General features: G+C 41.5%; 1 protein-coding gene across 2 annotated transcripts in view; it reads right to left on the bottom strand.

The window, feature by feature from the left end:
• Nucleotides 1–1,093, bottom strand: part of BMX (BMX non-receptor tyrosine kinase) — a 39,620-nt gene extending 38,527 nt beyond the window's left edge. The window contains exons 1-2 of one of the 2 annotated variants that reach the window (XM_068533028.1): nucleotides 947–1,093; nucleotides 11–115 (exon numbers count right to left, since the gene is read on the bottom strand). In XM_068533028.1, the coding sequence (XP_068389129.1) occupies nucleotides 11–115; nucleotides 947–1,084 (243 nt within the window). In that variant the 5' untranslated portion in view covers nucleotides 1,085–1,093. The remainder of the gene's footprint in view (nucleotides 1–10; nucleotides 116–946) is intronic. The other variant, XM_068533026.1, reaches the window with a different exon arrangement.
• Nucleotides 1,094–12,634: the final 11,541 nt, after the last annotated feature.

The following is a 12,634-nucleotide window of genomic DNA, read 5'->3' as shown; positions in this document are numbered from 1 at the left end:
CTCCCCTTACCTGAAATGGGTACTGTCTCTCCACCGGGGTCTGCTCCTCAAGATTTACTTTCTCCACACATCTGATTTTCTTAATCTCAATTGATCCTTTTCTGCTGCCTCTTTTCTGAATTAAAAGGAAAATATAAGATGCCTCACGTGATATACAGTGGTGCACAAAGAACAGAATCAAGTTAACGTTACACTTAGGAGGGAGATTGGGAGATGAGATGGGCACGTGAGAATCATTCCAATTATTCCATACTAGTCAAAATCCAATGATGAGAGAATATATTTTTCGAGTGTGGACATAAACTCCTCCAAAAGCAAGTCTTCAAGCAGCACTTAATTTTTTTTGATAATCTTGAAACACATTTCAAATCACCTGCCATATGGTTAATCTATTCAGGAAAATTAAGCATCTTCATCTTGTTTCAATTTTATGACAGTATTTCAGTATTTCTACTGTGACAGAATTCTCAGCTGCACAGAAATAGTCTTATTTCCAGCATTTGTTAAGACAGGGTTTCTCATCTTCAGCACTATTCGGGGCCAGATCATTCTTTGTGGCGGGGCCAGCCTGGGCACTGTAGGATGTTTAGCTGCGTCCCTGGCCTCCACCCACTCGATGCCAGTAGCAGACTGCCCCCCTCCCCCAATGATGACAACCAAAAATGTCCCCAGCCATTGCCAAGTATCCTTTGGAGGGCAAAAATACCCCCAGTTGAGAACCACTGTTCTAAAGTTACAATTTGCCTTAGTAAAGTTAAGCAATGTTTGAAAATGCTTTATCTTGAATTAATTATAACTTGGCTAAGAAAAGACAATGTGATAAGTGAGTGCAAGTTGATTTTTACTGTGTTCGCTAAGAAACCTGATGTTTCCTTATATTAAGCACTTTGTGGAGACTTGAGAAAAATAAGTAGCATTAAAAACAATGAAATAAATAGGGTCTCACCATTTTGTCATATTCATAGTAGGAGAGGTTTGTTTTGGTCAAAACAAAAAGCCGCTCTTTGTAATTATTGGGTGACATTTTCTTCTTTTGCTGTGACCTTTTGAGAAGAAGTTCTTCTAGAATGGATTCTGTGTCCATATTGTCGTCCTAAATAAAATAAAACGATTAGAATGAATGTTGGCAGCATCTAGCTAGGTTGTCTTTTAGCTTTCATAATTTTTATTCAACTATTTCTCATTAACGGATAATATAAATAGTTTTTTAAAATTAGATTTAACAGTATAGAGGAAAATGCAATGAAGCAGGCTCTTAAACACACACATTCCTGCACTTTTTTCCTACTGCCTTGGCTTTGACGTGTTTAAATATGTTGCTATTTTTATAGCATTTTATGCATTGTACTCATCTCCCACTTTGGATCATAAATTCACCATCTTCACACTACCTTCCAGACCACCATGTCAAAATTCTCCTCTTTCCTTAAACATTCTATGGACGTTTGTTGAATTGAATCGAATATCATCCAGCTTTAAACAATCTGAACTCCAGACAGTTCACCATGTCTGAAGCAACTGATCAACTGAAACTTCTCTCCACTAATGTGGCCAATTGTTGGACCAAATTATCCAAACCACTGTGAGACTCTGATATTGTTGTAAATGACACCACAGCCCCTGAACATGATCAGATCTTTAGCATAAAGGACTTGGGTATAATTTTCACTATTTCTGAGCATAAAACATTTTCAAAAGCTATCAAAAGAGATTTAAAAGAACTGAAAGAATTGGTGCTTCATAAACTAAAAACACTCTTGCTTTTTCTTCCAAAACTGCATTAAACATTAAAAGTTAAGATATTTCTGGAAAATAAATGCATTCATTTTCTGGTTCTACTAAGACTGTTGCTTCAACCCTCTGTCTGATATCAGGTCTGGTAATGAAAAGGAATGCTAAGCAGTCGGCCACAAGAGACCAACTTCCTTATGTTCTTCTTTGCTTTGTGAAATCACATGGTTATTAGCAGTCAGATGCCCAATCATTACTATCTTTCTTTGTTTATTGATAATCTGTAGGTAATTAACTTTACTCACCTTAATTTCGATAGAGCTGAAGAAGTGTGCTTGTAGGTCTTTAACTCTCAAGCTCTAGGCAAAAAGTCACTGCTCTGAGACACCCCACTCATTTTCCCTCTGGCTATGCCAGGGTCATGCATTAAAAAGAAGATATTTGCATCCTATTTATCACTTGATCAGGAAGCAGCCACACAGTCACTAATGGGCATGGCCCCAGAGTATGATGGGCCCACTATGGTAGGAGTGGGAGAAAGGGAGACTAAGAAACTCTGCTTGGCATTGAATAAACCATGGTCAGGCCCAGCCAGTTTCCCTCGTGACATAGGCCACACCACTGTAAAAATGGGAATCAAGCAAATCAGCTTTTATTATTTATCTACATAGATCAGGCAATTATTTATTAAAACCTCAAATGTTCTCCAAGGGCATTGTTCGTCTCCTAGGCAGAAGTAGTAGAAATCTTAGCCATTAAATATAATAAAGTCTTGGCCACTTTTTGCTTTGAATATTGTTTTATCTGGAAAAAAAGTATAATTCTTTTGTGAAAGTAGAATGGGTTTCTTTTTGAGCCCAATGAGTGCTATTCTCCATGGCCACTGGTTTCTTTGTCCTGGACTCAAAGATGAGGCAGAGATCAGGGCACAGTCAACCCAGCCGGCCCTGGGAAGGCAGGGAGCACTCCTCCCTTCACCTTTGCCTCCGTGGTAACCTCTACGCACACGCCTGTTCAGATAAGATTATTTTCTACACCCATAGTCTATGGCCGGAAGAGAATTTGCTTGAACACTTATTGAAACTCTGGAAGGTCTACTTTTTGTGAGTTAAAGTCCCCTTTGGAGGAGCCATATCACACTGGGCAGAGGTGTAGGGAACTTTTTGCCTTTTAAATTTCTCCATGAAAAAAATTAACTAACAAAGCAGAAAGAGAACACTGTGAAAACTCTTGTCAAATGTCTTTTACATCCACAGCTAAAACATTCCTCCTCAAAGCAGAGTGGTAGTTAAATAGATCTGGTTAGTTGAATACAAAGTTAACTTTTCAACAGTTTTTTTCAGAGGCTGAATCAATTTGTAACATTAAGAGCACTGTTTTAAAAATGCAGATCCCAATGTCCAAGGTAGAGCACAGCCCTTCTCGTACTACATGATGATACACATGCTTCTCTGTTTATAGAACTTGCACATTCATCACATGAAGAATGGTTTCTTGGGGAATTTTATCTAAAAAATTAATATGATGAGCCACAGAAACCACCGACAAATGAAATTCACAAAGTCGCTTCTGTATATTGAAGGGAAGAAGGACATTGAGTAGAAAGGAAGGTACCGAGTCCTCAAGAACATTTTCTAATAAATCTCCAAGAGTTTATACACATCGTTGCATCTAATGAAATATAATTTGTCAAATTTTAACAAAAATGTTTATTCCAAATCCTGCCCTTTGTGAATTTTTTGGCTTTCATTTTTAAAATCATATGTGATATATGTTTATTCGACAAAAGCAAGAACTACAGACAAGCAAAAGAAAACTGTTAACATTTTGGTGAACATACCTTTAGATTTTTTTCAAATTACACATGCAGGTGTTTATTTTCACAAAAATGAGTTCACATGCTGTGCATACGTGTCTGTAATCTATGGTTCTCATGTCACAAACACCTGGAGCCACCTGCCTCTGAGGTCCTTCAAAGTTCCGCTCCCTAAGCTGGACTCCAGCGCATCCTAACAAAGTTAAAGAACCCTGTTTTGATGACTCACACTTTTGTCATCTCCCGATCAGTTTCTTCTGCAACAGTACTTGGTTCCTGATCAAGTTTGGACCTGCCTTTCTCCTTCTATCTGCTTCTGTCCCTTCCTTGTACTTCCCTCTTCTCCTAGAGTAGCCTAGATTCTAAACTGAAGGCATGTCTATGGTGAGGACTAATTTTTAGAAACGGAACGTCTCTCGCCTTGTATTAGGACAATAAGTCAACAGGGCTCCAGGGCCACTGTTCACTCAACCGCCTGTCCAGCGACTAGCAAACTCGGCTCTGCCTACCCACATTTAGGGGAAATTCAGTTGGGAAGGTTTTTTGTTTTTTTTTTTAAAACTAAACAAAATAAAATTCGATCCTAAAGCTAGAAACCAGAAATCTATTTCCATAGAGAAGCTGGTGCGATTTGGCTGGACACTAATATATCACTACCTACATAGAATAGATGCATCAATTTGCTTACCAAATAGCTCAGGCTGCCTATTTCCATAAACACATGAGACTAGAAAGATTAAAGTGCAGGGGAGGCCAAAAAAAAAAAAAAACCTGTCAGAAATCAGTACAGTATTTTCTATAAGGAAGTCAGCAACCACTGTGTAACTTTTAAACATAAAAGGTGCATGCTAAATTAACCAGACTTGGAATCACTATGGTTACTTAGCATTTATAAGGAAACGATATCATGAGAGTAAGGAGTTGAAGCCTGCACATCTATTCAGCACACTTGATGTTGGGCCTACAGTGTGCTTGAGTGACAATGAACGGGTTTGAGAGATGGTTTCAGTAGCTCAGGGATATGCAACCTTGCTGACTTCTGGTAGCCTCAGAAGCCTTCGAAGAGGTGATAGGACTGCCACTCGTGGACTGTGTCACCCTGACCAAGCCCCTTCCGTGCTGTAAATGTTAGTTTTCTCACCTGTAAAATGAAACGGGTAACAGCTCTTTCACTTTATGTGACTTAAATGAGAAACTTTATGTGAAAATACTGCGCACGCTATGGGTACCCATAATTTATTTATGATTAAAAGAGAAAAAGGTGGAAACAACTCAAGTTAGAGAGGAGTCCTTACTCTTTGCTACAAAAGGCCCGAGGAAGGAAAAGTTATTATTTTTCTTAAGATAATTGAGAAAGATACTATGGAAGGGAGGGCATTCAAATTGGACCTTGAAGGATGTAAGTGATCGCGGTGATGATAATCCTGGCTAACATTTAAGGAGGGCTCACCAAGTGCCAGGTGCTCTTTAAAGAACCTTAAAAAGATGCATTTGTTTACTGGTCACAACCGCCCTATGGGGTAGGCCATAAACAGCCCCATCCTGTGGGGTAAGTTGTAACAAAGCCCCCCTACTGGGTAGGTTGCAACATCATTCCCTGCTTACAGCTGATGACGCTGTCACAGATAAGTAAACCGCCCAGGCCGCACTGCAAGTGCGCAGGAGCTGGGGTCTGAATCCAGGCAGTCTAACTCCATAGCCCATATTCATTTTATTTTATGTTGGAGAAATTTAAAAAAATTTTTAATTGAAGTATAGTTGATTTACAATATTATATTAGTTTCAGGTGTACAGCATACTGATTCAATATTTTTTTAGATTATATTCCTTTTAAAGTTATTACAAAACAATGGCTCTATTTCCCTGTGCTGTACAATATATCCTTGTTGCTTATCCATTCTTTTTTATTGAAGTATAGTTGATTTACAATATTGTGTTAGTTTCGGGTGTAGAGCACAGTGATTCGTATATATATATTCTTTTTCAGATTCTTTTCCCATATAGGTTATTACAGAATATTGAGTAGAGTTCCCTGTGCTATACAGTAGGTCCTTGTTGTTTATCTATTTTATATATAGTAGTGTGTATATGTTAATCCCAAACTCCTAGTGTATCCCTCCCTGCCCCTTCCCCTTTGGTAACCATAAGTTTGTTTTCTATGTCTGTGCCCAGCCCATATTCTTGACCACAATGCAGATGTTAGAGAAGGATATGCCAGCTGTGTAACGCTCCTAATCAGAGAAGGCTCTAACCTAAATGTAGGAAGGCAGCCACAGGGTATCAAAGGTGGTAGGAACCCTAGAAGTCATTTTAGAGATGCAGCACTGAGCCCTGGCAGCCTAGGTGACTTAGCCAGAATCGCGACACTGTGACTAGAGAGACACAGCCCAGGGAGCCAGATTACTGGTGTCCTGCCTGGGACAGTTGCCCACACCATCACGGCAATAAATACACTAAAAGAGATCTATGTGTTCAGCTAAATGTATGATAGCCTTGCTAAAGCCTGTGGTCTGGTAGAACTAGGCATAAATTTGAGCCTTACCAGATACACGCAAGGGAGCTTTTATTGGAAATATCAGAAAGACATGACCTATAAATCTTTCAGCAGGAACCTCTAAAGCAGTGTTAAATGGCAAAACTCTAGCCCACGTTTTGAAAATAGGTAAGAACATACAACCTCAGAAGTTGGAATAAATTCTAAGTGGTGCAGAAGGGGAGCAGGAGTCAAGAAAGGAAGGGAGAAAGGTATGTATAGTTAATTGGGGCCATTGGATAGTTCCCTCAATTAAAATGTATGTTCCCTGACTGGCTCAGGATGGTGCCTTTAAAGCTTTATTTTTTAGAATTGAGAGATGCGGGTAGTAATTCCTTACCCCTTTCTTTGATTCGGTTATCCTCCCTTACTTTACATATCATTTGCCTAAGATTTTGATAGGTGTCAAGATATTAAAATAATACACGTGGTGGGAGGGCAGTGGAGCGGGGAGGGCGGGACGGAAAGGGAAGACGCTCCAAGTGCGGACTGGTACGGGGGCTCCGAGAGCCAAAATGGTGGACCTGTGGCAAACTTGACCTTCAGATATTTGCCCAAGGCCAGGCCTGCTTACCTTCCTGCTAAATAACTGAACAAAATATGATGGTAAGTTAAACAGGAACAGAAAGCTTAACTCAGAATCAGGTCAAGTGGTTCAAAAATATAACTCTTAAGATGCTGGCCAAAGACAAATACCAGCTCCACAGAACCTGACAAATCCCCGTTTCATAGGACATTTTGCAGGCGAGAGAAAGTTGCAGTTGATCTCGGCATGATACGGACAGAAATCCTTTAACATTGACACTTGAATCCAGCATTTTGAAACACCATACCTTGGTTGCTCCAAAATGAATTTATGGAAAGCATACACTTTAGGAAGCCGTTTTTGCACAGAGAATGCCAATGCCTTTCCTGTTAGAGCTAAAATTTGCTTTTGGTGTGAAATTCATCTTCAGTGCCTCATAGAGCTTTGCTAAGCCCTTTCCTTCTTTTCACTAGCCTCTTTCCTTCCGCTCCCTCCCCTCTGCCCAGCGCACCCCTCTGGGCACCTTCCTTAGAAGAAAAGCAAAAAGTGATGAATTCACGTCCTAATACCTCATGCTGAATTAGTTTAACACGTAACACTGCTAAGGATACAGGTTGGTGTGGACAAAAGCACCAAGCTTTGGTGGGTTCAAATCCCTGCCCTGTCTCTATGCAACGCGGCATGTTACTTCACCCTGCTAAACCTCAGCTTCCCCATCTGTAAAGGGAGTAAAACAACAGCCACCTGAAAGGGTTATGAGGAGTCAAGAGAAAATGGCGGTACAATGCCTAGCACCCTAGTAGATGTTCCAGAAACCTGTACCCCTTCCCCTCATCACTCTGTAGGCAAAGTTTTTAAAAAGACCATAGCAAAGTTTAAAAGCTGGAGACAACGAGATGACCTCAACATAAACTTTTAGTCTTCACCCTCCTTCTCCCAGCCCCCTGGGGATAGGAGATACTGGGAGGGGAAGACTCCGCACGCCTTCTCTAGTCAACAAGCCCCTGCTCCGTGGCTGTTACAACCTTTCAATCCTGGGACTGGTTACCTTAAAATCAGTTTGACTGTGTATCTGTGCCACCGATTTCTACGAATCAGTACGTGGATGTTACTCCAAGTGTGGCCCACGGACAGGCAGTAGCAGCCTACCCTGGGAGCTCGTTTGAAGTTCGTACTCTCAGATCCCACCCCAGCCCTAGTGCATCAGAATCTGCATTTTAGTGAGATACCCAGGTGACTTATGTGCACACGAGAGTTTGAAAAGCAATGACCTAGACCACATTATAGTTGTACTGCTTTTTAAATCCAATGAAACCATCATGGTCTGCGAGAACTTTCAAAATTCTATGTATGTGGCTGCAACTGTGCGTTCACCTCCCTCCCATCTTTCTACCTCCATCTAGAACACCCGCAGGCCCCTGACTTAGGGGGACTTCAGGAAGCTAAGAATAAATATTCGTAGCAAAAAAAAAAAAACCCTCATAAAGCACAGATAAATAAAAGAAGGCATGACTAACATTTCTTTGTCTTTTTGGGGGCAGTTACGAAGCCAATATGAAAAGTCACAGAAGGACCTATAATGGAAAATAATCTGAAAAAGGATAGATTTTTATATATATGTGTATATATATACGTATGACTGAATCACTTTACTGTACACCTGAAACTAACACAACACTCTAAATAGACTACACTTCAGTTAAAAAAGTTAATAAAGGGGAAAAAAAGAAAAGTCCTCGAAGGGCAATGGCTTAAGAATAGTATGGAGAAAATCAGCAGAGGAGTAGACACAAAGCTAGATCAAGCTGATGGTGATGTACACACAACCCGACAGGTTCCCTGAACGAGATCTTGAGCTAGGAGGGAATTTCCAGTGACTCTTCTATAGCAGGCCCCCGAATGACATGGTCCCGTCCAAAGCCCCCAGAGGAGCCCCAGCAATTTCACCTTCATAATTTTGCACTATTTTTCTTAAAGCACCCCCCTCCCCCCAAGTTTGTGAACTTCAGGCTCTACAACACCCAGATCCGAACCTATTTTCCTGTAGGACATGACACTGTAGAGCCACCTGCCCTTCCACGCACCATTTTGCCTGGCTCTGCTGCCCGGGTCCACGGCGGTGAGGTCGCTCTGCTCTTGTAGGGACACAGCCGCAGCTGTCCTCCTTCCAGCAGCCGCAAATTGCCTCACATTTTCCCGGCTGCTGGGTCAGAAATGGCTACATTACTCAGTGCCCCCCAAACGTTTATTGTCCTGCAAGGTCTTACACAATCCCACAGGAAACCGCGCTCAACGCTTAGCCAATACTTGTTGACCTGATTGAGCGCAACAAAAACGGAGACAAAAGCATATTTCATAAAGGTTCCAACTTTGATAACTACAGCTCCTGCTTTTCCCAGGCAGCTCTCGGGTACATGTGATAACCTGTCTTTGTTTGGAGAGTTCTGCACTGGAAAGGACGAGAAAACATCTCGGCAAAAGCCCGCTTGTGACGCTGACTTCTCTCACACGAGTCAGGAAACCATGAGGTAACGCCAAAGTGTGCAGAGAATAAGCAATGAAAACTTCAACTCAACACTGGACCGAGGGAGGTCAGAGAGGATATGAGAGAGAAGGACGATCAAATGATGGAAAAGGAGCACATTTCCACAGCTTAAATTAAGAAATCCAGAAATGGAAGAGAGATGGGTTTGGCTCACGTACCATGCACCAAGAGTGCAGTGAAAGAATGTGATTATCACTTGACTGATTTATGATGATCACTCTAATGATTTATGACATCACAACTTTTAAATTTTATTTTTTATTGAAAAAGTTTTTTATTGAAGTATACTTGATTTACAGTGTTGTGTTAGTTTCAGGTGTACAACAAAGTGATTCAGTTATACATACATATATATATATTCTTTTTCCAGTTCTTTTCCATTATGGTTTATTACAGGATATTGAATATAGTTCCCTGTGCTATACAGTAGGTCCTTGTTGTTTATCTGTCTTATATACAGTAGTGTGTATCTGTTCATCCCAAACTCCTAATTTATCCCTCCCCCCCTTTCCCCTAGGGTAACCATAAGTTTGTTTTCTATGTCTGTGAGTCACAATATCATGGCTTTATTCATTCTACCGTCTTCTCCAGTGCACACTGACTGTATGCAATCTGTAATAAGTCTAATGACTTATTTTAGGCTCAGCTATGGATGGCTGAGAAAATTAATCATCCTTTTGGCATGCATTGACACACTATATTAGCTTATAAATTGTTGGCTACTTTAACTTATTTGTAAACGTCTGTGTTGTGATGAAATCTTGGGTGGGCAGAGGATGGTGAAGCCACTGACTTTCACAGAGGTATTCTTTTGAGTGGACACAGGATGAGCATCATTTCTTTTTTTTTTTTTTAACATCTTTATTGGAGTATAATTGCTTTACAACGGTGTGTTAGTTTCTGCTTTATAACAAAGTGAATCAGTTATACATATACATATGTTCCCATATCCCCTCCCTCTTGCTGAGCATCATTTCTATTCATTCATTCAGTCTTACTGAGAACCTACCATCTACCAAGCATTCTGTTAGGAGGTCTAGGGACACAGCAGTAAACAGAACGGCGGCAGCCCACATCTTCAGGAGGCTTATGTCCAGTGGAGTGAAGGACTACAAGTAAAGATTTAATTACAGTAGAGTGTCTGAAAAATAAATATTTCTATTTGAAACTGGAATTTGGGGAACGACAGACTCCTTCAGAACAATTCAAAAGAGAAGGTACACCCTGATAGCAAATAAATCACTGGTGGATTCCACATAGGTCTCCATCCTCTAGGAATCAAGTAGGCAGTCATTCGAGAAATTGATGGTGAAGCAGAGTGACAGTGGCAAAGCAACTTGGCCAAATAAATTAATTCTACACTCTGCTAATTCACTACCTTTCCCACATGGGGATTTGTATTTACTCTGCTGTTTAAACATGGTAGCATGGCTGAAGATCAATTCTAGAATAAAAAGTCAGTTTAGGGGAGGCGAGGAGGACGTGGCAGAACGCTGAAAACACCTAGGCACGATCTCTTGGGATTCTCATTCCTTCTTGGGGCTTGAAACACTCAAGGGCAGCTGGGAGGAGTGGTTTCCTCTGAGTCAAAATGTCCCAGATTTATGTATTTATTGTATTCATTCACTTCCTCTGCGACTTCTCCGGAACTTTTCTTGGGCTCTGTATTTTCCATGTCTTCAGTCCAATTCTAGCTTGTTGTGGCAACCTGCTATTTCCATTATGTGATTTAATTTGCTTGAATTATGGTCTGCGTTGTCACCTCTACCCAGGGAGACCCATTGGAATTTTCTCTGAGCTTCTCTGCGTGAGCTTTTAGCACGCAACAAGTTTGTGCAGGGCTGCAGCATGGGGTGATTTGGCTTCACGATGTAAACAAGCTTGTTCAGTTGGGAGCAGTAGTGCTTACATTTTTAGAACAAGAAAGAACCTGATAGGATCCATTTGTGTGTGTGTGTGTGTGTGTGTGTGTGTGTGTGTGTGTGTGTGTGAGAGAGAGAGAGAAAGGGAGAGGGAGAGGGAGGGAGAGAGAATGTGTCTGTCTGTGTTTCTTCTGGCTTCGAGTGACGTCTATTTTTCTCTTACTTTAAAATATTCATTTGACTCATGGCTTTAAACACCATCTATATACTTATGGTTCCAAATTTCAGCCAGGTCCTCTCCCCTGAATTCCAGACTTGTATTCGACTGTCAGTTTGTCCATCTATACTTGGAATATCTAATAACCATGCCAAACGTAACATGTCCAAAGGTGACCTCCCGACTAACCCCACAAACCAGCTCCTCCTACAGGCTTTCCTTCTCAGCGAAGAGCAAATGTAGCCTTCCAGTTGCTCAGGCCAAAGAATGTGGAATCACCCTTGACTTTTACCCTTCTTTCACACCCAGCATCTGATCCATCACGAAATATGGTTAGCCATGTTGTCAAAATATATCCCAAATTTGGCCACTTTTCACCACCTCTACTGCTACCTACTGGTCTAAGTTGCCACCATCCGTCATCTGGAATATTGTGCTCGCCTCCTGCCTGCTCTTCCTGCTTCCACACTTGCCGCCTGCTGTCTGTTCTCCACTGACTAGCCAGAATGATGCTTTCACGTGTAAGTCAAAGCTGGCCACTCCTCCCGTCTGAACTCTCCAATGGTTCCCCCTCTTCTGGTCCCCTAGTACTGTCTCTAACATCATCTTATGATTCTTCTACCTCACATTGCCACTCCTACAATATTCTGAGCACCACCTGCCCCAGGGCCTTTGTCCAGGCTGTTTCCTTTACTTGGCAAACCATCACAGACATCTGACTGGTTCGTTTCCTCATCTCCAGGCTCTGCTTCAAATGGCATCTTCCTAATGAGCCCTACCTAGACCATCTTGTTACTACCACACCTCGCTCCACCCAGCACTCCCAATCTCCCTTACTCTGCTCTACTTTTTCTTTTTTTCATAGCACCTAACACCTTAAAACTGACTACATAATTTAGTTATTTATTACCTTTAATATCTGTCTCTCCTCCCTGAGGGGTAAGCCCACAAGGGCTCTGATAGCTTCTCTCTGCAGCCTGAGCTTTTTGCATGGGGATCTCTTCACTGGGGGCGTCACTCCGTCACCTCCTGCTCTCATGTCTCCTGGTGCTGAAATAATCTACTTGGAGGTTGGGATCTGATGTGAATAGTTTACACTTACTGGAATCAAAGATGAATGTGTCATCTCTCCTAAGGATGCTTGCATATTAAACCTCAGGTTCAATGGTGGAACCTGAGGTTTTTCTTCATGAAAGGAGATTGTGAGTGGAGGGTGAGGGTGGACACAGAAAGCTTTGTTTTTTGTTTGTTTGTTTGTTTTTCTTTTTTCTTTTTTTTTTTGGCCATGCTGCACGGCTTATGGGATCTTAGTTCCCTGACCAGGGATCAGACCTTGGCCCTTGGCCGTGAGGGACCGCCAGGGAATTCCCTGTTGTGTGGTTTTGTTGTGCCCTTTCCCGACAT

The sequence above is a fragment of the Eschrichtius robustus genome, chromosome X (genome assembly GCF_028021215.1).
Source record: "Eschrichtius robustus isolate mEscRob2 chromosome X, mEscRob2.pri, whole genome shotgun sequence".
Lineage (NCBI taxonomy): Eukaryota > Metazoa > Chordata > Mammalia > Artiodactyla > Eschrichtiidae > Eschrichtius > Eschrichtius robustus.
This window is presented reverse-complemented; position numbering and strand designations above follow the sequence as displayed.